The sequence below is a fragment of the Rhea pennata genome, chromosome 29, assembly GCF_028389875.1.
Source record: "Rhea pennata isolate bPtePen1 chromosome 29, bPtePen1.pri, whole genome shotgun sequence".
NCBI lineage: Eukaryota > Metazoa > Chordata > Aves > Rheiformes > Rheidae > Rhea > Rhea pennata.
The window spans coordinates 4,072,005-4,097,339 of NC_084691.1; the positions used below are offsets into that span (position 1 = coordinate 4,072,005).

Genomic DNA, 25,335 nt, shown 5'->3' on the forward strand with positions numbered 1-25,335 from the left:
GAAATAAGTTCTCAGTTCCTTTTTGGTAACTCACCACATGACGTAAACAGAATTTTTCCTACTCTGCTGATAGTAAATACCGTAAGTTCAGTTTTGTTTCATGAACTGTGACTTGTTTTCAGAAGTAGTGACTTTTGTTAGCTACAGAAGTATACTTCCCCAGTTAAGTTGTTTTCCAAATTATTGTGCGTGGAAAAGATTGGGCCACTCTCTTGTACTTCTGCAGGGGAGTGAAAAGAGTAATTATCTGCATGTGATAGTAAAATTAAAGTGCAAAAAGTTTTCTTTTGTTTTCTAAAATTAAGTTAGTTTTTTTTTTTTTTTAAGTATCTTACATTCCTGCTTTTTTTTTTTTTTATGTTAGCCTGGCACAGTATGATGGTGCAGTTTTAGCAGTAGGTTTTAAGAAAAAAAAAGAGTAACCCACTCTGTTAACCAAGAGAAAGATGATACTGTGGCAGATCAGTAGCAAATAAGTGACTTAATCAATGCTTTACTGTAGTTAAATAGCTATGGCCTTACTACTTTGTCAATATCAGCTTAATTGTCTTGAAAATGTCTGCTATTTTTACTGTTACCCAAGTGAATATTCACCTGGGGTAAAATATCCGGTATGTACAGATGATATTTTAAATTTGTAAAACGCGCCATTGTATTACAGATGATGCAACAGAAATGCACTTCGGGGGGAAATTGCTTCTGATAAGTTTTTTTGTAAATCCTTGATTACTACAGATATGCAATAGAATTTTTTTTGTTTCTAATTTTGATATTTCCTTCTGAAACGTAAAATTGTTGCCATTAATCTGAATGATTTATCATGCTCTTCTTTGTGTGTATATATTACATATAGTCTGAGCTTCCTTTAGGATGGTACATAATTTTGGTTTGTTGTAGTATTTTAGTTGGCTCTTAAGTGCCTTTAGCATAGGCACTTGAAGAGGTTAATTGAGTTTGTTTTTAATGTACAGTTGGGAGGACTTGAAATGGAGTTAAATCAACTTATTTCTGAAAAATCCATCTGCAAACTAACCTGTAACAACTTTAAAATTTTATATTTAAGAACCAGAGGTTTATTTTTATGGAGCTTCAGTTATGGATACAGTTTCAAAAAAATGCAACTTCAAATGTAAACAGACTGTGCATAAATGGTTTTTGTTCTAATTTTTATAGAATACAAAATATTCAGATAATATATTGAGCTCAAGTTACTACAGGCATCTTGTTCCTCCCCGATGAATCTAGCTTCCCCTTGGCATTTATGATCTCTCTTCAGCGTGGTAGGGCTTCAGGGAAAGGAGAAAAAGCAACCTATCTGGCTTCTATACTTTTGTCTGTCCTGGTATATTCCTGTTGTCAAAACTGTCCAAAACGAAATTTGTGTAAAGTAGGTTCATGCTTTAAATGTTAAAACGATAATACTTGTATTTGTTTTTTGACATTGCCAAGGTGCTATGGGAAACTGAAATAACAGTTAGAAAAATAAAAGCTGATTTAAAAGAAGGAGAAAAAAAAAACCAACAACGACAAAAAAATCCCTCAAGCTGTTTACGTTGGTGTCTTGGTGTTACCTGGCTCCCCTCAGGGCGCGCGGGGGAGGGGGGGGGGCGCGCGCCGGCTCCCCTCAGGGCGCGCGGGGGAGGGGGGGGGGGCGCGCGCGCGCCGGCTCCCCTCAGGGCGCGCGGGGGAGGGGGGGGGGGGCGCGCGCGCGCCGGCTCCCCTCAGGGCGCGCGGGGGAGGGGGGGGGGGCGCGCGCGCGCCGGCTCCCCTCAGGGCGCGCGGGGGAGGGGGGGGCGCGCGCGCGCCGGCTCCCCTCAGGGCGCGCGGCTGCGCTGAGGCAGCTCCTACCTCGCAGCGCGGCGGCGCCGCTCCCGCCGGGCCGCACCGCTGAAGGCGGCGGCGGCGGCGGAGACAGGTCGCGGCCGCCGGAGGAGAAGCGCCTCCCTGGAGCGGCTGCGGTGCGAAGGGGAAGGGAGGGGCCCTGCGGTCGGCGGGCGGAGCCGCGCGGCTGCGGCTGCGGCTGCGGCGCCGGCAGGGGGCGCAAGGCCCCGGGGGGGGGTGGAGGGTGCTGCGCGGGGCGCGGCCGGCGGGGGGCGCGCGGCGGGGGAGGGGCGCGGCCGGCGCCGCCCCCTCACGTGACGGCAGCGCTGGGGCGCAGCATGGCGGAGGTGGCGGCCGCTCCCGCTGCGCCCGCGATCCGGAGCCCCCGGCGCTGAGCCGGAGCCGCGCCGAGCCGGCAGCCGGGGCCTGTCCCTGCCCTCCGCCCGCCATGGCCGAGCCGGCGGCCGCGGGCGTCTCCTCCCTGCCCCGCGAGGTGCGCGAGCAGCTGGCCGAGCTGGAGCTGGAGCTCTCGGAAGGTGAGGAGAGCTGGGCCGGGCCGGGCCGGGCCGCGCCGGGCCGCGCCGGCGGGCGGCGAGCGGCCGCGGGCGGCGGGGGTCAGGGGTGGCCACGAGCGGGGCCTCGTGCGGCTTCGCGGGAGCGGAGGCCGCGAGCGAGGCCCTGCGTGTCCGTGAGGGGCCCGCGAGGGAGGCTGCGGGAGGAGGCCGCGGGGAGCGGGCGGGTTGCGGGAGCCCCGTGAGAAGAGGGTCTGCGCGGGTGGGGGCAGCGGCTGTTGCATGCTTTGTTCCTGCGTGGGGTAATCCCCTTCCTGGCCCCGCAGCGGTCCCCGTCCCCCTCCCCGCACTCTTCGGAGGGGACCGTGCGGGGGGGGGGGGTTAAGTCCCTTCTCGTGTTCCGTTTTCCGCAGTTTTTGAGCTCTTCCCTGAGGATATTGCGGGGCTCTTGGGGCAATCAGTGATTCGGGGTGGGGGGAGGGAAGTGACAGAACGTCAGATAAATAGTGAAGATCTAACCCAGCACTCTTCTCACTTTGTGAGTTGTTTTCCATAGCTGAAGTCAGCACAGTTTACTTTCTTTTTCTTTTTCTTTTTTCTTTTTTTTTTTTAATCTGAGAACAAAACCCAGAAAACTTGTTTCCGTATTTGCACGGGTATGTCTTTGTATTTCCTGGTATCTAAAACAACTTTGTCATAAAATTTCCTCACAAAGTTATAGGGTGAGAGATGAATTTGGGGGATAGAGAGTGAAGGTTGCAGAGCAGGTAGCTCTGTTTTGCATAGCTTGAAATGCCCTAGTTCCATCAAGGAACTGAACTTGATGCCATAATCGGTGGCTTGCTGGAAGGTCTCACTGCATCACTGCGATAATCTCCCTTAGTATTAAAATTTATGAAAAATCAAGTTGCAGGAATATCTTGCCTTGCTCTGTCACTTTGTCCTGGGCTGTTCAGCATATAAAGGAGATCTGTTTGCAGTTTTGAAGACTAGGAATGGATTCACTGAGCTTCTGGGTGCTGTCAGCTCCCACTGCCTGCATTGGTATATTGTAATCAATAGTTTGCAGGATGAAAACACTACAGTAATACTTTTTAAACATAAGTTATTCGTAGTTGAAACTTTATTGATAACTATTTTTTTGTCAAATGTTTGTAAACATTTAAGGAAAATGATAATCCTCTGCTTTTTGAGTAGCCCATGATAACGAAGAACTAACAAACATTATTTTATGTTACTCAGAAATGTAATATGAAATAATTTTTTGTGAATAATTTACTGAATCTGCTTGTTCTGAATAAGCATTTGTTTGTTGGTTTCTAAAACTAATTTCTTTTGGTACTGAAAGCCTGTTATAGTTTGTCCTTTTACTATATAGTACTGCGAAAATAAAAAAAATCCTTTTGCTACAATGGGTGATTGTCACATTGTACTGATTTTTAACAAGCTTTAATAACTTAAACAACCCCTCCCCCCCCCGCCTTGTTGCAGCTTCATTTGTCTCTAGGTTTAATAGCCTACTAGAATGTTTCTGTCAGGGTTTCTGAGTAAGAACAGCTTATTCAGGAGGAGAATTGCACCATTTCTGAATATGAATGCTTTACATGAGAGAGGAGCTGCATCTGCAAGCAGTTCGTGCAAGTAGGCCAGGGTCCTGATGACGGTAACATTTGAGAGAGTGCTCTGTTCTTGATGCGGGGTGTTATGTTGGGTAGCATATGAGTTGACTATTTGAAAGACGGCTTCAGATGCAGTTGGAATGCAGGCTAGTAGTGCAGACAAATTGTATGCTAAGCCTCACAGCTAGCTTTATGCAAGGCTAGTTTGCCATTAACATGGTTTAAAGAACTTGTAACAATATAGGGGAAAATACAGTATTCAAGTCTTATCTGATACTGTGCTTGTGAAGGATGCTGTGTCAGCATGTAGAATGCAAAGTGTAATAGAAGGGTTAGTTTAATACACGCTTGAAATAGAAATCATAGTTTGCAGCGATATGAACCATGAGACTTTCTACAGGAACAATCTGTGCGGCCAGGGGAACAGGACTAAAATTATACCTCTGCCATCTCTGGATGAGCTCCTGACTGAGCCTTGTGGTCAGAATGGAAGTAACAGTAGCCCCATTCCTGAATACATTTAAAACTTATAAGCAAAATAGTGGAATGTGTTTCAGAAAACAAGCTCTTCTCACTAGCAGAGAGCGTTTTTTTTTCTTAGTCCTTCATTGTGTGTCTTTATTTGGCCCCAGTGATTGGTTGGAGTCTAACTCATTTATTTCTAAATGAGTTTGGATAAGAATTCAGTTATCTTCTATTAGCTTTAAGTACATTATACCCAATTCATAAACAATATTCTTCAGAGACATCTAATTTCCTTATAGAAGAAATCAGTGTTGTTGCCTCCAATTAAAAATCTTGAATAACAGTAAGTGTATATAAGTAACGAAGCAAGTCCTAGAACTGTGTGAGTGACTGACTGATCACTCATGTTTTCCTTTTTTTCTCACTTTCAGATGTATTTTTTTTTCTTTCTAGTGCTTTTCTTCATTTGTCAGTAACACCCACATTATGCATCACTAACGATGGGTAGGGCTGTCTTTAAATTTGCATCTGCTTCTTCTTAATGAGTTAAAGTTCCAGGGATATTCACTTAAAAGAAGACTTACCCCACCGTTGGCTGAGACTCTAAAGAATGAACAGGTTTCATGTTTCTGTAAGTAACAGGAACTCAGTTTTACACCTGTGGGGGTTGAACTGCAGCTGTGTGTGAAGGTGACTTTGTGTCCACTCTGTATGATGCTGTTTCTTAAAATGCTTGCAGTTTGTGCTAATGAAGGCACAGAGCATGGTAAATGTTTGAATTCCTCCTATGCTCAGTTTAAAATGTTAGCATTAAAACACTTCAGCCCTCATGTTGAGCTGTGCTTTTGGACTGAAATTCTCAAACTGTTTCTCTCATGCATGTTAACGGCATCACAGTGTACCCATATTCAAAAGTTCTAATTATGCACGTTAAGTAGATTCATGATACAATACGTGTTAGGAAGCTGTTGTACTGTTTCAGAGGTTAAATTTGTTCCCCTGGTGCAACTTAGATGGTGGTGCTACAAGAGCTTTTTGCTTTGAAAGTAGGACAGCTGTCTCCCAGACTGTGCTGTGTGGGCTAACTTGCCTCTCAGAGGGTTAAGTGTTCTTATAAACAGCTTATTTGGCTGCCAGTTTTTGTCTGACTCTGGTTTCTGTCTTGTCTGATGTTTCTGAGTAGTAAAGGGATGTCAGTGGAGTGAACTTCGCTTTGTGACATATATGAAAGTATGAAGTAATGGGAGGGGGAACTCCACCTAATAGTAAGGAAGAATTTTTCCCGTTAGCGGTTCAGGCCTGGAAACATAATTTGAGTATTTTCTGGCTTATGTGACAGGGTTATCGTATCATTGCTCCTGCTTCATGGATCGAAGGAGATGGTTTCTGTTTACGTTTCTGGTTAAACATATGTTTGACTGTTTGGTTTGTGATTTTGCGTGGGTATTTCTGTGAATGGCTTCGGGTACCTCTCTGTGTTCCTTTTAGAGCTCATTGTCTCTTACTGAAGAATTGAGGCGCTACGTGCAGAGGAAGGCTTTGTATTAGGATTTTCAGAAGCAGAAGAAATAGCAAGGATGGTGGCGTGTCTGGAAAAAGTAGTATCAGCAAAATGGTTGAAACCCAGGTCTGAAGGCCTGCCAGATAGGATAGAATCTTACTGAAAGAAAACATGTTGACTCAGGCAAGTGGGTAGAGTCCTTATTTTGTTTGGCTAGAAAAATTCCTGTGGAATCATGATATTTTTCTGTTCTTTTGAAAATTGTGCATTTTCATTTTTGATTATCAGGCACCTTTCAAAATAGATGAGTTGGGTTTCTTTTTCTTTCTTCCTTTTTTCTTTTTTTCTTCAGATTAACTGAAGAGCAGAATTTAAGTAGACTGGAGAAGAGTCAGGTGAAGTAATTGTCCGAGTAAGAACTGCTTAAGTAGATTTTGCTGAGTGGGCAGAAAGTTCACTTCAGTTATTGTTCATTCAGAGGGGAAACTCTGGCTGTAGCCGGGTTGTATGTGAAGGTTGAAGAAGAGCTTATGAACATAAGCAAGTTGGATCTGGTTGTCTTGTGGCTGGCAGGACTTACAGGTGGGTTTTGTGCATTATGCGGTATCTCACCCACAAGTCTTGTATTAGGCAAAACTAGTAATGGGAAACCTTTTATGTTGCTTCCTTAATTTACCTACAGGACTGACAGCTGATGGGTACCAAATCTGCTGAGAAATCTGTGTATGACTTTAACACAGTCATTCTTTATGCAACCAACAAAGGCAGTGCTTTCAAATGCATAAAATTCCTTTTAAAGCACGTTACAGGGAGTGTTTACGTAAATCCAGAGATCATAATTCCTGCCTTGTTTAACTTTATAAAGATTCTGATAAGAGCCTTCACTTCTGATGATACTGTATTTTCTTAAGCCTTACTACCCAGGAAAATGTGACACAAACCTGGTAATACATGGGTTCCCTGCAGTGTCTGTGGCTCAGAGGAAAAGGAAATACTGCTTAAGTCATGTTTGACAGAGGAGCAAAGTAACAAACCTTTCCCATCACCAGTGCATCAAACAGAAAGCTCATAAGATGGTCAGAGCAGAATGATGATAAGGCCTGAGATTGGATAGAGTGGGTTAAAAGCAAATATTGAAAGAAGAGTTTTTGCTAGATGGTGACTGGGAGGTTGGTGTAACTGTTGGTACATGGCTGAAGCATGTAAATGTGATGAAATAAGAGGGGTTTTTTTGGAGAACTTGTTTTGGAATAATAAAGAATAACAAGAGTTAAAGAATGTGCATATTTTTCTATTCTCTCTTTTATACTTAGGAAATGAGGAGTGAGGTTTCTTGGGGGGCAGAGAGGGAAGGAGAGATAAACTGCAACTCTGACCCTTTGCCTTGAGGAGAGGAGGAAATTAGAGGCTTTGGAGAGAGTCTTTCGCCTCCTTCCTGATTGCTTCTCTGAAGCCTTACTGTAGTTGGAACCAGTTTTCCTCTGTTGGGTGGAGATGACATCTGGTAGCAAAGATTTCTGGTTTGTCTTTATGATCATTACTATTTCTAGCATGGGTGATACTTCCAGTTTCATCTGGATACTTAAGCTACATGTGCTAAATCAGACCTGTTAGCCTGACACATCTGCATTAGTCTCCTCTGTTCATCTCATGATGTCCTAGGTAACTAATTTTCAGTTTTCCATTTTAAATTCTGTAGTGTGAAAAGTTGAAAGGTGATAGATGGTGGCATAACTGTATGGAGCAAAATAGCTGTTCTTTCAAATACACGTCCAATTCTGCACAGTACTTGGATCTGCATAGGAAAGAATGCATGTAGAGGACTCCTCATGTTTCCAGTTCGTTTGTAATATTGTGGAAAGGATAATGGGTTCCTTCCTGATTCCCTCCATCTGATTAGTTTTTATCATGTAGCATTTTATTCATTGGATTTATCGTGTTTGTTCAGGGACAAGTTTCAGAAGCCAAAGAGTGAACTAATGGTGGGGAGTCCCAGAGGTGCAAGCAGAAGCTGAATAGTTTCCTGTTTTGATTTGCTTCAAATATAATGTTCAGATAGTGTCTTAAAATGGTTTTCTTTAAACTGCATACTTCAAAGTTATAAAAAGCATTTCCTGAATCTCACAGCAAGTTGCTCAGCTTCTGTAGCTCTGGCTCTTTAGACCTGCCTGGGTAGATAGAGGAATTGAAGTGTTTCTCTGTTAAGCTTGATTCAACCCCAAATTTTGTTTCATGAAATCAGGGAAGAGTCATCAAGCTGGGATATCTCCTTGTATTAATTAGAATGGGAGACTCTTAAATTTGCACCGTGTGTAAGGGGAAACGGTGATTTATAGCTAACGGATGCTCTGCAGGCAGTAGCATTCCATCTGCTACACAAATTTTGCCGTTACGTTTTGATGAAAAGTCTTGGGGAAAACCTCACACCTGTATTTCTCATTCCGAATAATGCTTGACAGTAGTGGGTTGTTACTGTCTCCTGCATTTTTGAGCAATATGTGTGTAAAATGCCTTTTTCTATCAGGTTGCATAACATTTTTCCAAACTTCAAAGCTGAGAGTATCTGAAAGTGTTTAATCTCTTCTGCTTGTAGTCTATGTTTATATCAAAGACAGTCAATGTAATAGTAATTTAACTTGTCCTTTTTACTGTAGTAATCATCTACGTTATTTGGTGTAACTTGAGCTGCTTAGAAAGAAAAAAAAATATGAACATTTAAACACTTCTCTGCCAAAATAACCTTTAAAATTCTCGTTGTTTTGAGAATTGTGATAAAAAAGTAGATCTTTCTGGACTTTGAATTCTGTGGGGATCGGAGCCTACAGAGCATGCATTAATATATTTGGGGAACCCAGAATGTGAATTACTGCCTCAACGATCAGCAACTGAGCCTTTCAGAATTGTTCCCCAGCAGTCAGGCAACCTGCTTTCCCCAGCCCATGTCCCTAGGGAGCAAAAACAACCAAAAGAATTGTATCTCTGCCTGATAAAATTAGGTCTTCTGTAATCTCTCTCAGAACAGCTGGATGGCTAGCTGCCTTGAAAAACATATGTTTTAATGCAGGAATAATGCATTCCATTTAGGATGGCTATAGCCGTGGGAGCTGGTTGACTTAGTGGATAAAGCACTCCCGTTTTGCCTCTGGGATCAGGACTAATGTCAAACATCGGGTCTAAAGTGCAGCGGTGAAAAAGGCTTGTTTAGAATGTTTTTCCTGTCTTTGACTCCTAACAGGGATGCTATTCCTGTACCTTAGTTCTGAAGGAGTTTGGGAATAAACTGTGCTATTACTGGAAATAAAGCATAAATTGCAAATAAGAGGATTTAGTGCTTATGTTTGTAGATTGTAGTTCACTCTGCGTGAAAAGACTTATTTAAGTATAGCAGTGTTGATCTTCCACTAATACAGGTTTCTAATAAATTCCTCTAACAGCAGCATATGTAATTTACTGCAAGAAAAAAAAAAGTTAGCAGCCTGGATGTTAGTTTGCTCTGTCCCTGACTCTGAGCAGAGCTGCTCTGCACGGAGGAGAGGCACCAGTGCCCTTACAGCTGCACACAGCTCTGTAGTGCAGACAAAGCCTACTGTTCTGCTGGGAATTGACTGATCATGTGATACGTCCAGCTCCTCCTTTCTAGCTGCTGAATTTCATTAAAAGGAGCTAAGAATAAGTATTTTTGAGTACTGTTTTTCCATATGAGCAATTGCTGTAGCTGCCACAAGCATGTTCTGTGGCTGAACGCGTGACTGAACTGTGCTGCTGTCACTAGGAAGGGGGGTGACCAAGAAGGCAAGCTGTTCATGTGGGTCAAGCCATGGAAGATTACAGAAACGCTAAGTTTGGAGTGTACTCACAAGCTGCGACAGGCCACTGGTCGTAAGGTTGAAGGGCGTGATCTAAAGTGAGGATGGCAGAGTATGTAAAGCAGCAGGTTGAGAGCTGGAAGATGCAGTTTCAGTACCTATCTGTGGGTTTCATTACTTACCTTCGCAGCCACCATTCCGCAAAGGGTAGAGTCAGATGAGGATGTGTTAAGGAAAGTTTTACTTTGCCTGCTGGCCTGTCTGTGCCTTTACTGCAGCAGCTCTTCATTTAGAGTGGTGATTAATCTTTGAAATGAAGAGCCATTTCAATATGAAGCACCTTTTTTGGAAATGCTGTAATTTGCTCACTGAGAACAGAAAAGAATGTATGTCAACATGGATGTTCTGATAAGACTGTTTTCTTTGCCTAGTCATTGTGTCTTTATCATCACCTTTCACTAATTACGCATGAGAAACCGCCGTGTGCTTGTCTGGAAACAATGATGCCATAGATACCCCAAGGAAACTGTGAGGGGAGAAAGGGTTTTTAAAGCCTTCTGGTTACTTTCTAGAAAGCAGAACGAGCAAAGTTAAGAGTTGCAAAAGGTTGCTATTTGCCTTTCTGTCAAGACAGCAGTATCTGTAGCTAGCACATTTTGTGTTGGGTGGCAGCAGCTGACGATCTTGTTCGCAGTGTGCATCGTCGCCACTGCAGTGAGGAGAACGAGAGCTGCTCTGAGAGCTGGGAAGTGACATGGCAAATTCCAGGCTATGATTATTCACCGTGTGATGGAGAGCAGAGTTGGCGATCAGCACGAGAGATAAAAGATCCTTGATTCTCAGCATTCTGGTAGAGGAATAAGCAGAATTACAGCTTATTAAACTATGGTGTCATTTATTTATTTACTTGTCTGTTCTTAATCAAATATAAATGGTCAATGCATACTAAAGATGTCCCATTTCTGGTGTTAAGAAGAAGATTGTTACATGCCCCAGGGGGGGTGGTTCTATCAAGGCAACAGTGGAATTGAGTTGGCTAAAAGCAGAACTTGTTGTAATGCTGTCTCCTGTTTGTGAAGGGAAGGGCATTGCTGAGAAGTTTGCTTCAGATGATCCCTTATTGCATCTCCAAGCTAGAGAAGAGCATTTGTGTTCCTATGGTGTGTCCTCAAGTATTACAGCCCTGGTTTCAAAAGCTTTGGGCAGTAATAATGGTTTAAGGTGTCCTCAGTGCTTAGCACTTTTTTCTGTTGTGGAGAGCACAGTCACCTCAGCTGTGCAGTCTGTGAAGCTGTATGATGAGCTGGAGATGGGAAGTGATTGAATTTTTAAGAATGCGAGTTTCTCTCTCTCTAGTATTGAACCATTTACTTTGCTTCATGTGCAGAGAAGCACTTGCAGCTAATCAAAGAAAAAAATCTGTACAAAGATCAAATTTATTTTTGACTTTGTGACAATCCTGGAAAAAAATACTGAAGTCTGTCAGTCCGTCTTGTGTTAAAGTAGAACAGCAGTAAAGTGCGCTTGTAAATGTTTTTCAGGACTGAGACCTTTGTTTATTCTTAGGGCAGAAACTTGAAAGTGATCCCTTGTGAATTAAAAAATAATGTGAACAATTCTTATTGTAATTGGAATGAAAACTTTCATACTTGAACAATTTTGGATTGGAAGTTACTTCAGTGAAAAGGGGGAAGTAGTATTATTTTCAATTCACAGACAGGAAATTGAGATGCACAGAGGTGAGGTGACTTTGTCAGTCACACTAATCAGCAGCAGAGCTGGGAACAGAACTGAGATCTTTTGACGCTTGGCTGTCTGCTCCATGGAAGAGAAGGGTGTATTATCACTGACAAAGGAGGAGACTTGAAACATGCAGTCTGATCAACTGGTAAATGGATATCTGTATGGTGTGTTGAGAGTTTGTTTGGTTTTTAGCAGATTTAGTTAATCTGAAAATTAGTGCTACCAGTGGTGCAAAGTTTCACTTGAATACAGATCGATTTAAGTTGACTGTATCTTTGGAATTTCTGGAAGATACGTTTTCCAGGTGGAGGAGTTTCTCGGTATAACTATGTTTTCCTGTCATCTTTAAATTCTTGAGAGATCTTCAAAGATCTTTAAGCAGATCTTTAAAATGTTCTGAAGTTAAGAAGTCCAATGTTGCAGAAGACTTGGTTATTGAGTCCCAAGCAGGGAGAATCATGGATGAAGACAAAGCAAATGAGTCAGATATAAATAATCCTGTTATGCCCTGGCTGCAGCCACACCTAGAAACCTTGAACAAACATTGCTGTTCTGTTTAGTTATTCCTGTGTTTGATACACTTTACTTGTTAAATCCTCTTTTAAATTTGCAGCATGTAAAAACTGTGCAGGACAAGTTGCCATTAGTGTTAAATACTTGTGAATGTTGTAGTAAGATTGACCTCTCTAGTAAGGAGTAAGGATCTTCAGTAAGATTGACCTCAAACACAGATGCCTGTGATAGCGCACACAGTCATTGCTGTCATGTTTTCCATCAAAGCCCCCCCCCCCCAAAAAAAAAAAAAAATCTTGGAGCTACTGTTGCTTTAAAAGGCTTTCAGGGCAATTCTTTTTCTGCATTCGGCCTTTAAAAAAATGTCTGGCTAGAACAGCAAACAGGAAGATGTAATTACCCTTTGGCTTTTGTGTATCAAAAGGTTATTCACTGTATCAAGCTTTGGTAAAACACTTTTAAGTAGTATCTGATTATAGCATGGAAGGTATAAAGAAAGGGTTTGGGATCTTGTAAAATCATATTTGATATATCGTGATTGCTGTCATGTATCCTACTAGATAATTAGTTACCTAATAGCATGTTTCTCCTTCCCTCTCCTTTCCTCCTTCATGGTGAATAGGCTGATTTTTAAGAAATCTGAATGAACCTGTTTGTCAGTTAAGGCTTTAATTTAAAAAAGAATACTCAGGCTATTTTTCCTCTCTGTTGTAGACCCGTAAGGGGGAGCACTGAAATCTTGTCTGTTAAGCGTGGCTGTCATTAATTTCAAGAGTTTTCTTAATAGAAGTTAGGGTTTATTTGTTGGTTCTTATCCAAACATGTACTAGTTGCTTTGCACTGTTTTTCTGTACTGCCTGCTATCCTTTGGGCTTTGTATGTGACCTGTGAAATGTGATACTCTGGCTGAGAAGAGTTGTAGAGATTTGTCTTTTGCATGCTTACCTGCAGTAATCCTTCTGAGTTTATCAGTGCTGCAGTGTGACAGTTCATGATATTCAACCCATGCGTTTCCCTGGAGTGAGAACGTAATTTCTTGTTTTAAACCTGATCAAGGTAGCCAAGTAGACTAAAGGTTCATGTACAGGCAGCTCTTCAGGGGTTTGTCTGTGGAGGTTCCCTCTCATCTGCACTGGATATGTGGCAAAGGCGACACTTTTCTTTTTTCACATTCTAGAGATGGAAGTGAATACAGCAAAGTGACAAAAGAGGGCACACAGATATAGTAAGGTGGATGGTGGTGATGAAATTATCCATGCTGCGCCGGATACCATAACTTGGCCTTTCTCCTAGGAAAGTAATTAATTCTTGTGTTTTGTTGCTTAAAATTACAGAATACCTTCCTGTGAACAATAAAATGGTGTGAAGGAGACGCAGACATGTACAGCACTGCAGGCACACTCCTCTTCCAGCAGAGACAGAACTATTTGGGCAGAAGGATAAAAGGAAAGACTTGGCATGGAAAACTGGGGAAGGAGTAAATAGTTTTCTATTAGAATTGAGTTTGGCTTCAGGTTATGAAGGATCTGGCAACAGTTCAGCTGAGAACGTGTTTGCTCCTTTATATTGCCCTTGCACTGCAAAGGGACAACCTCTCAGTTGTGCTAGTTCACGGGCCTGTGTTGTGAACTGGATTGAGGAGCTGATGGGCTTAAAGAAGTTGACATTATTGAACAGTATTGCTGTTCACTTGACATCATGAGAGAATAGCCTGCAGAGTATTTCAAGAAAGGAACAGTGAAAGGAACTGATGAGGTGGAGAAATTTGGAAGATGTAAGATTTTATTCCCCCCCCCTTCTGTAATTCTACCGTTAGTTTTGTGTCTTGGCCTTGCTCTTTCGCTTTTCTGCATGCTAGCTTTTCATTTTCAACTCTGCTGTTGTATCTGGAAGGCAGGTTGGGAAATGTGTAGGTACCTTACAGAAAGCAGAATATTGTCATTTGAAAGGGTAGAAGGGAAAGAGTGACGTTTACTTATAGAGGAGAATCGACAGCATCTACTTCTGAGATCAGCTTCAGTTTGGAAGTCATCAAAACTACTATAGCAGAGTTGATCTGAAATAATAATCTGTTTCAGATAACATTTTCTGAAAGACTCTTAAATGGTGGTGGTTCTTAAATGCAAGAATAGTTTAAATTTTCTGTAGCTGAAATGTGGCAAAAGTCTCTAAGAGTTATTGTCACATGCAAGTAAGTTAGCAGTTGTTGGATTGTTTCCATATTCCAAAGGGATTATTTGAAGCTATTACATAGATTCCAGTTGAAAGGTAAATTTTTGCTCCTTTAGCACATTCTGCCTCAAGCAATTGCAGACAGCATCTCTCTCAACTCACTAAACCAGTTAATGTTTGAGCTTTGAACATATTGTCTGCTATTTAAGTGTAACACACTGGTAGGTACGTAAATGAAAAAGACTGTGTTGGTTGTTCAAGGGAGTTACCTCATGAAGGGGAAGAGCTAACTTGGGTTTCCTGTGATATCCTTTACCTCTGATTGTGCAGAGTGCAAATTCAAAGCCACTCTGTGTTATCTATGGATGGAGGCACATATGCAAAGGAAGAAGACAGCTAGGCTAGGGCAGCTTGCCAATTGCTTAAAGCCTTTGTTGGAGACTAAAGGAAACCTGCGCCCATTTAGGCACTAGTACAGCCCCAGGGGCTTTCTTGGCCTCATATGTAAAGAAGATGAAGGCAGCCGCATGGAAATGATTGCACACTTTTGCAAGTCAGTCTACGTTAGCTCTTTAGGCCTTGGCTGCTGTGTTTCGCTGCTAATATCTTGCGTGTAGTTCTCAGGATTTTCATTCTGTGGGTTTGTCAGTATAGCACTTAATCCATCTGGTGATCCTAAATCATTAGGAAAGAATCTTCTGTGCAAGAATGCCTGCAAAACTGGTCTCTTGTCACTGAACTGCTCAGAGCCTGTATGTGACTCTTCATCCTAATCACGAGGAAAAGGATGTCTCCAATGGTCAGACATATACTGTCCTATCTCTGTGAAGGGTATCTGCCTCTGCGACAACTGCTTTCTCCTTACGATAAATTCCTTATTCTCATTTTTTTTTCACTGAAAGAAAATGGATACAAAGTCGATTCTCAAACTTCAATTTTAAGCCAATCCAATTTAAAAAATGGACATACTTTTACTGTCAAATCTGCATTGTCCTACTATTTCCTTTCCCTTGGCATGGAAGGAAGATTTTGGAGTGACTTATAGCTGTTACAACAGTGTCTTAAGAATCCCTAGGTAAAATACTGTCTGCTGCAGTTGAAGAGTTGACTTCTGCTGACTGTGTTTCTAGGCCAGTTTGTTTTTTTCTTTAAAGCTTGTAACATGGAATATTCAATGATTATCTGTGCAGAACACAATTAATATCAATATCACTTCAGAGAACTGTAATGCAGGCGAGCACATTCTTGTGGCTTTTGTGTGTTTGTGTGTTTTTCGTGAAGATGATAGTTACCTGAGGATCAGGCTTGGATTTCAGAAGAAGTTTTGTTGCCTCTTCCTCTGAGGAGTCTGTTAAGTAGCATGGCACAAATTTAACTTATATGAAACATATGGAATCAGCAGGCAAGTTTTACTGAACAAATTGGAGGGCCATTTTCCAAACCAATGGCTGTTATCTGCATTCCTCATTTTTCAGAGTTTTTGCTTAATTGCAAGATTTCTATTTGGTCTTTTTTCTAGTTTTTCTTTCTTGGCAGAATATCTTGTCTTAAATTACTGCTGTCAACACTTCCTTAGCCCTGCCTGCTCCCCCCAAAAATGTGTAGAGCTATCTGTGGTGCTTCAAATTGCTATGGAAAGATCACTACATTTGTAGTTGGAAACAAATCCTGTTGCATATGTTATTTTATAAAAGAAGATACCAGCCTCTCTCTGTTAATATTATTACGTTGACATACTAATTCCATAAACGTTGTAGTGCTCTTTGAAATGGCTGGTATCTAGTGATTATGGCTCAGGTACAGTAACAGATGGTTAATATGCAAATACTTTTTAATGTTGTCATCTAGAGCAGAAATACTGAAACAAAAGAGAATGTTAAATTCTAATCTCTGAATGGCAAGAGATAAGACTTGGGAAATCAGTGTGTGGTGTGGTGGAGGATCTTGTATTAATGAAAGGTTGTGGGACCAAGGGAAAAATGAAAACTGGTGTCTAGAATATGCAAAGTATAATGGAGAGGAGCAATGAAGCATGCTGGAGCATGACCACAGAGAGCATGGATACTAAAATGAGTAATAAGTCGGTATCTTCAGACAAGAGTCTTCAGATGGTTAGACCACAGTATTCTGTAGCATTTCCAGGTTTTAGAAGAGGTAGAACTCCTGCAGCAAGGCCTGAAAATACTCTGCTGCCTTTACTACTGCAAATAAAGATGGAATTAAACCATGCACGTCAGATAACTTTGCCAGCGTCATGTTCTGGATCTGAAGAAGCAGCTTTACCAAACACCTACCGTTACCCTTTACACCCTGCTTCCCTCATGTTTTCTCAACAGGCATGGCATGAGTTGGAACCAGACACTTCCCTGTCCCCGCTAGTAGTCATAAGATAAGTCTAACTTTACCCCTCTGCAGTTCTTGGCTGGCTTTTTTTGGTGGTGCTTTTAAATTTTTTTCTTTTGGACACTTCGCAGTTGCATATTCTTAAATTTTACTCTGTCTCTACCTAAAGAGACTTTGGCTAGCATTTCAGTTTTCTTCCAGTGAGAACCATAGGGTTGACATTCTTGGGCTTCTGTTCTACGTGGATATCCTGAAGGGATGCATATTTTTTGCTTAGTAATAAAAAGAGGCTAATAATGTTAGAGTTAAATGCTACTGGGAAATAAACAAATAAAAATCAGTACCTGGTTTAAAGTAATACTGCTTATACCTTTGAGGGAGATTGGCTATTGCTAAGAGAAAGTGCATAGTCACCTTTGAATTAAATTTATTATAGAAAGAGAAATAAAAATATGATCTCATTCTCATTAAAATTAAGTAACTGATGTCAACACTCAATTAGAAGATTTTCTTTGGAGTTTTTGGCAAGCCATTCTGGGTTGTTATTAAGACCTGACAAATCAGGCATTCTTAAAGCAGAGGGAATAGGGATGGTTCTCTGTTAATAAAATGAAAGATAAAGGAGCATCTTAAAGAAACACCTAACTAGCAAAAAATAGAAAGAAACCCACCAACCCACCCCCAAGCTGTGGTATAGTAGTGCTGTCAATATCCTTTTCCTTTATGGAGGTTTTTCCTCCTGGAGTTAGTTAAATTAAGGCAAAAGTAAAATTCTGAAATAGGGCTGCATATATTTGTCCTAATATGTTTGTTTTTTCAGGTACCTAACTAGAAGAGTGTTTTGAATATGAACGAACGTCGAAAGTGAGACTTTGAAGGGAGAGATTTTAATTTTATCTTTAACACAGTTTGGTTTGTTTTTTCATCATACTAAATATAACTGTAAGGCCAGTCCAGTATTGATAGCCTTTTGGCTGTGCTTTTCATTAGTTGGCATTGTAACAATTAACTGTTGCTACTAGTTTACTGTGAATGCATTTTATTGCTTATTGCTTTTTCAGATAGCTTGCAGTTCCCAGTCTGTACAGCTGTAGCCTGCTTTTTTCCTATTTTATTCATAGTATCATCTAGTATGTTTTAAATAAAATGCATACCTGTTCGCAGGAAATCTTTCATCTCTAGCTCTGGGCTGTACAGAACTGGAATGGCGAAGGCAACTTGTGTTTTTGTGCTGGCTTTATCATTTTTAGAATATTAATATTTAATTTAGGCTTTTTAAAGCTTTTAGCAGACTTGTCAGGCTCTCTTCCATGTTGTGGTATAGGTAAGGTCAACTTGAGAGAGCATTCTGATTAACTTAAAATCTGGAATGTGGTTTTATTTATTTTGATTTACAGTTCTTAAAACTTCTGAGCAGCTCATCCTGTTCTGTAAGTAACTTTACCATAAAATTAACCATAAAACAGATTGAGCAGTTTTTCCATCTCTTCAGCTAGAGCCTAACAAAGCAGATCCTATATCAAATCCAAACAAGACTTTTCTTGCCTGTAAATACCAGCCCATGCATTTTTCCAGTGAAAAACAAATAGAAGACCAGCAGTCAGCTATGCTGTGTGGGAAGTAGCAGGCTTCAAAGAAACCCTTAGTTAGTGACATGAACTCTAGCAGTAGTTTTCTCATTCCGCTTCATGCTTACAGTGAGGCCGTGGTGTTGGACTTCTGAATCTGGAGGTGATTTTGCTTTTGTGCAAGCAAAAAAAACAGTGCCAATATGGGTGTCTTGGTGTCAAGGAAATGTTCAGCTTTCACTTTAAGGCCAAAAAGCACTTATTTATTTACACTGCTGTTTTGCTTTTAGAAGTATAGAGAAAAAATATTTAGTCTCTCTTGGAGAGATTTCAACTTCTACACAAATACACTGTAAAATTTTTACTTATTAGAAATAAGTGTTTTCCTCATCCCAATTATAGATATTTGTTCAAGTGAAGCACACAGAATACAAGGGCAGATCTGATTTAAATTGGTTGCCTTTCAGTTCATGAGATAATTTGGCCTGAAAAACATGTGGAACTTGCTTCGAGATTGATTGTGTTCTTACTCTAACTGTGCAGCTGCCTTCAGTACACAAGCTCGCGGTTGTTCTGCGTTGTATGCAGTAAGTTCCTGATTAGGCCTATGCAGGGGCTTATGCTTTTCAGCGGACAACCCTCTGAGCCGTGACTGAATCCCATTTTGAGCCTTCTGAAATCTGGTGTTCGTGATTCAAGATGGAAACAATAAAGGGGAAATGCAGTCAGCATTCTGGCCTCTGGCAGAGACCACTTTTGTTTACTGGTTAATGTTACTTTCCAAACGGCTAGTGTTTGCTGGGTCAGTTGATCTGTTGTTAAAATGCATTTGTTTATAGCTAGTTTTGTCTTTTGATACTTTAATGCTGAATTTACTAACAGGAATTTTTCATTTTACCTAGTGAAAGCGGTTTCATTATTAGAGGAACATGTTTGTTTTTCTTCCGTTTTTATTATAAATAAAGTGAGTTTAATTTCCACTGTATCAAATGTCTCTGGCTTTTATGGGAGCAGAATGTAGAAACATCAGAATCAAATAAACAATTTTGAGAATAATTGTATGTAGGTGTTTGCTTATGCAGCAAAGCAGCATTTGCTTGCTGTCCTGATATGCCAGGTGCCAGATGTAAAATATGCTTGCTTTTTCATTGATATTCAGCTGTTGTATGTAGTTAGAGGGCTGACTCATTAATATTACCAGTGTCATGTATTGTTAGGGCCAGTCTCCCTTCCACAGTTCTCTAAAGTGGAGACAATTTTGTTGGAAGCTGTCCAGTTTGTGCTTCATGAGGCCTCTGTCAGTGAGATTATTAGGTCCTAATCTGTCTCATGGTGATAACTTTGCTTTTCCAGAAGGGAGGTTACTTGCATGTAGAACAGACCATGCCAGAACTGGTCGTTGAACTGGTGAGAGGATGCCTTCGGTAACGAGAAGAGTCTTCTATTTCAAAGAGGAGTGAAGTGCTGTCAGATTTTTCTGAGTAATTTGGAGTATTAAAGCAGCTTTACAGAAGTACTGGCCTAGGTAAACCCAGGGCTAGGAAGAACTGTCAGGAACTCATGAGATGTTTTCTTAACTAAAATCTCTGCAAAAGTCTACATAGAGAGGCTATTTGCTGCGTAAACAAAACAGTTATTGTCCAAACTTTGTGTCCTCTTCTGTTTTCTGTTTTATTGAGCACCTCTGTTCCCCACTGCTAAGATTCTCAAGCAAAGTGTTTTGGAGTCATTCATTGTGATTACTCTGGTGTTATCTTCTGCTTTGTTTTTCACTAAGGAAAAATCAGAAAGGTAATTTTCTCTTGTGGATTTTGCTTATGTGAATGCTTTACTGGGAAATGTGGTCTTGGAAACACTTTAACAAGTTTGTAGTGGCAAATTTTGTAATAAACATACAATATTTTCACAGAGTATTTTACTATAAAAATTTTCTTATTAGTTTGCTGTCAAAGATTGAGCTTCAAACTAAATCATATCTGTATCTGCAATTTCTTTTGTAAGCTCTTTTTTTTTTCATTTTGTTTGCATTCTTTCTGGCAAATTGCTGACTCTGTGCCCTTAAATAATCTTACTGATTTCTCCACACTTCCTTCCTCCTACAAGTAAGACATTTGAAAAGTCAGTTTATTAGAGGTGCAACATCTCCTTTCTCAGCTCAAAAGAGGCCATAGCAGGAAAACTCAATGAAAGTGGTAATTGTGTTTTTGGAGATAACTTGTTAAATAAAATCTTCGTTTAAGCCTAGTGGTGTAGGTTCAAGGACCTGTTGGTGTCCATCAAGAAAGAATATTTGCACCCAGACTCTTGTGACAATACGTCATGATGGTGGTGATACACTCTTAGAAGGCAAGAAAAATTCATCTACTCAGGTCCTTCTGTTGTGGAAGGACATCAATGTCTATTATAATTGGTCTGAATATTCCTTCTCTTTATGCTAGTGGCTTGTTTTTTCAACCTGAAGACAGGTGTGGTGGAGCTACTTTGTACCAACAGTTTTAAACTGTTTTCTTTAAGAAGTATTGATGTGCAGAATTAGTAAGGGGGCATTGGTGTGCTGGCAGAGATCTATATGAAGTAGTCAAGCTCAGTACCTTTGTAAGGTGCAGCTAAATTGTTAAGCTGTGGTGTAAAGGTTCAAATGTTTACTGTTATAATATGTTTTGCACATTATTTTGCTCTTCCACACAGCTTAAAGGCTTTCACGTAACAAGGATCTTGCCACATCCTGCTATCCAGTGTCCTAACAAAGTTTTTTGGTAACAGACATTGACTCTTCTTCAGCATATCGAAAGATCCCCAAACAGAAGTTGTTCCTTGCATGATCTTTCTTGTAAAGAACATTGCAGCTGACAGAATAATGGGTTTTCTTAGGCTTGTTGGTGACATGCCAGCATGGTTTCCTTAGCAGTGAAATTCCTCAAGAAGCCACGGCTGCTGCTGTAACATAGCCGAAGGCTTAACACAGCCTGCACTGAGTGCAGGGCCTGAAATCTGCTTCCTGTGCCATGCTGTACGCTTCATTTTTCTGCTCTTTCTATTTAAATCAGGTTTCCCAAGCTTATAACCAAGTTGAATGGTGAGTACACTTCAATCCATAAAAGATGGCCTGGTCTCTGCATAAAGAAGCCTGTAAAGGCTCCTGGGCTTTTACACAGCACGGATCACTCCATGGCGCTGTGTTCCGTTGACTTAAATATAGATCTCTTTTCGTAGAACTACTTGGGATGGGATTTGTGTTATTTTAAATTAGCATGTGCAGAGCAGGTCTAAGGATATTTAACTCAGTGCAAATGACTCTTGATATCTATCAGTACTTCTTTTTGCACTAGTCAGGCTTAAATAAAGCAGCAAAATCCAAGAAAAGTTTAATAACTGCTCACCAACTCGGTCTCCTATCTTTCTATCAGCTATGCTTCTGGAATTTGGTGGGAGTTTCTGCAAGTCAAATTATTAGTTTTACAGATTAATTTGAGGCCATGTAAAAGATTAATAATTGTATTTAAGTAGTGGAATCCTAATATGATTTGTGAATGCTAGAGGGAAAGCAATGTGTTTTGCTCTCTGACACAGCCATCATTTTCTCTACTGCCCTTTTCTGTGAGATGGGAGTGACATCCTTATGAATATACACTTGGTACTACCTCTTTGGGAAAATCAGGGCAGGAGGCAGGAGGGAAAGCACACAGCAATAATGTCTTGCCTTTACTTTTGAAAAATTTATTCTTAGTGTTTTACTTTTTTAAGCACTGATGCTTTCATCAGGATGGCTTTCTTTGTTTCATCGTGCATAACCATCAGGCTCATCCAGTTATGATTTCAGATAGCATATTCCCATCTGGAAGTATGTAATTATTGTGCTATGATGCAGTGTGACATGCCAACTGGGTTAGCGCTCTGCTAGCATTGCATTTAAAGGAAGATCAGGGTTGCATTTTCATATCTGAGGATACGAGAAATACTTACAGTATGTGATCAATAGATAGGGGAATAATTATTCTTCATTTCTTCCTTCTCCTATTCTTGCATCTTATTCAAGAATCTAGAGTTTAGTTACAAAAAGTAACTTCAGCTACAATATCTAGTTTTGACCTAGAAGGATTGAAATAGGCTACATATTCAAACTGCTTTTCTGAATGGTGTGGCTGTATGTTGCTATCATTTCATTTATATGAAGAAAATAGAAATAAAGTCACTTAAGCAATAACTTTCCTAAATGCTGACCAGATGGGGAAAGTCTTATTTATACTTATAGGACAGAAATAGAAGACATTACATTTCCTTTCCAAATGTAATTCAACCTTCCTTTTCTGCCACTGTCACAATGCTGACAAAGTAATTTGAGTGACTTCTTCGTTCTTCTGGAAGGTAGGTAAACCAGCAGACATGTTCCTTTTCATTGCCAGAACAGCTTTAGGGAAAAACAAGATATGCAGTGCTGTAGCTTTCCTTATCTAGGCAATGGAGTTCTCTTGTCCCAGAAGTGGCCACCAGATGCTTCTAAGCACAGGCTGTTTTTTAAAAAAATCACTCTGAGCTGTTAGTCACCTGGTTTTTAATCAAATTTACTCATGAGTTTACCATGAAATTTACCTCTTAGGCCACCTCTGCCCAGTTACTCCAGACTCCCTGGGTACTTGAGTTTTCTTTTGGGGTTGCCTTTAAACTTAATTCTAGTTTCCAAATTTTGCTTTCAGGGGGCTTTGCAAGACTTTATTTTCAGGACCTCAATTAATTTTATAGTCTCCTTTCTTAAATTAGGGTTAACTTTCTCTTAGTTGTAATCTTCATTCTTTCATCAATTGAGTTTTTTGCTTTATTTTTGTAACTCAGAGTTAAAGAATATTGCTGTAAGGGAGAAATAGTTTGCATTCTGAATGTCAAGGCTCAAATACTTATAAAAGATTTTTTAAACTGCAGACTACTTTTCTACACTCTGGGTTAGCTACAGTCAGCTTGTAATTTTGCAAGTGTGTTACAGCTTGGAATAGAGACACAAAAGGAGTTCGGAACAGGCCAGCTTCAGTTTTGGAGAACCATTGAGGCTCTTTTGGAAATTCACAATATACTTGTTTTTTTGATTTGAAGGAGAAAAGTTACCAGCAAAGGACACCTGTGATAGTTGACTTATGTTAAAAAATATAAAATAAAAAATTGAAGCCTACTTCAGAGAACTATTAAATATTGCAGTTCATAAGCCTTGAAAAGGTAGGTGATAGGAATTGCACGTAAGATTAAAATAGAGATTACTACGGATTTGATCTAATTACAGGCAGATCTACTATGGTAATTTCCTAACATCTTTGTGGACATTGTAGCTGCTGAACAGAGGGCTGCAAAAACGTGATCAATTTCTTTGCAAGAGTTGAGCGGAAAAGAGTCCTAGGGAAGGCCCTACCTTCCCTGGAATGAGAGTGCCAAACAGTCCAAACTAAATACTAGGGACTATCTGGTTTCACTGAATACCTTGGACTGGAAATTGTGGCGTTGCAGATTGCTGTGGGTGGTGTAAAAGCTTCAGACATCTGACTTTCATCAGTCCCCGTGTTTTTTACAGCCCCAGATCTTCACTGAATATTGTTTACTGAAGGCTGCGGTAAGGCTAAGCAAAGGAATCTTTTGACTTTCTAGTTGTGGGAGGCTTTCTACATGAGTCTTAAATATTTTGAAGCAGGACAGTTGTCTTTGGGTGCCATTTTTTTGGGGAGGGGGGGGTCTTTATTTCTCTGTTAAGAATAGACTTGATTTGGAAAATCATTTGTCTATCCTAGACTATTCTGTGGAGGAAATATATGTTGTTTAGAATAGGCAAAGAGTTTACTTAAATGCAGCCTTTTGTAGTTGGGCTGGAAGGACAACTCCTGGGAGAAGGTTATCAACACTAACTGTTCTAGTAATTCAGCTTCTACCTTGAAGAAGACAATGATGTAGCTACTGAACAAGTGCTGAATCACAGGGTTGTTAGTCTTCAATAAAGTTTAGTCATTTCCTGCGAAACTTCTGTTTTATTCTAGTGGTGGAGGGCTTAGGTCCATGCATTTGTGTTAAGGATTAAATAACTGAAATTCTGCTAGTGCCTATGATCAGGATATTGGTCATAAAAAAAGATTTTGCCTTCTTAGAACAGAACTGCTTCATCTGTATGCTTGCTTTCTTTCCCTTTTTTTTTTTTTTTTTTTTTTTTTTTTAGTACTTTGTGATTTGCATGGTGCTTTATTCACACTGTGAGTATAGTTGTTAGTTGTTGTGTATATGTATGTAGTACTTGCTGTTTCTCCTCATTTAAATGTGTTGTTTTGGTGCAGAATTAGTATTATAAGCTGTTGAGGGCTCCTACATCTAAACACTCGTATTTCTCATTGACTACTTATTAAAAATAGATGAAAACATTTCTCTTGAATAGATTCTGTAAAATGCTGTTTTGTGACAAAGCCTTGGTTTTGTACCCTTTATAGCATTCAGAAAGGAAAATGCATTTTTTTTCCTTTTTCCCCCATGACAAGTTGCAGCTATTTAAAAATTGTTGTTTTTTTCCAGTGTGGAGTTAGATGCAAGATTTATTATTTGTATATGGAGTTAAGCTACTTATGTACCTGGGCTGGTTTTATGGGTAACAGGTCATATGGCTGCACTTTGCAATATAATAGCTTATAAAATTCACTTCAGTTATTATATTTTGCAGATATTTGTTAGAGGTTTTAAGCAGAACATTTATTTAGTCAGTTTATTAGTTAACATAGAATTTAGTGATAGGTTTAAGGTTTTCTTAGAGTTTTGGGGACATTTTGTAAAATGTACGTAAAGGTAGATGTTACCCTTCTGTTGACAGCTTGGTTTCGGTTGTTGGTGTACAAGTGCACTGTGCCTCCTTTTGCCCCTATGCAGGGATCTGAAGGGCAAAGTGTTTCTGACCTTTTAGTTCTTATATCTGAATGAACTAGAAGCATATATCAAAGCTTAGCTGTGTATTCATTTGAGCAACTTAACCTAGGAAAGTCCTTTAGAGACACTGTTAATTGCTGAGAATACCAGGGTCATGCTGATGCTACGTAAGGCGGGCACACATTTATATATGGTAGAGTTCTGTTTACTCCAAAGAGTCAACAAAGCTGTAGTACATCTATAGGAGACGGTTTTATTTATGGTGGTAAGCTGCCAAGTATTCTTCAGCATTCCAATCTTGTGAAGCCTTTGAGGGCTCGTTTTGCTAACCAGGACTACTGTCATCTTCAGCAGAAATGGTAGTAGGGTACCATTCGTTTCCTATTTTGAGAG

At 40.3% G+C, this 25,335-nt stretch overlaps 1 protein-coding gene across 8 annotated transcripts in view; it reads left to right on the forward strand.

Annotated features, from left to right (window-relative positions):
- Positions 1–25,335, forward strand: part of DIP2B (disco interacting protein 2 homolog B) — a 76,469-nt gene that overhangs the window by 3,285 nt on the left and 47,849 nt on the right. For 7 of the 8 annotated variants that reach the window (XR_009960963.1, XR_009960964.1, XM_062597144.1 and 4 more), the window contains exon 1: positions 2,173–2,357. The exons of the other annotated variant lie outside the window; for it this stretch is intronic. Coding sequence is in view for 5 of the 7 variants with exons in the window: in XM_062597144.1 (XP_062453128.1) it covers positions 2,270–2,357 (88 nt within the window). In the remaining 2 variants the exon portion in view is untranslated. Of the gene's footprint in view, positions 1–2,172; positions 2,358–25,335 lie in introns of those variants that run through there. 8 annotated transcript variants of the gene reach the window in all.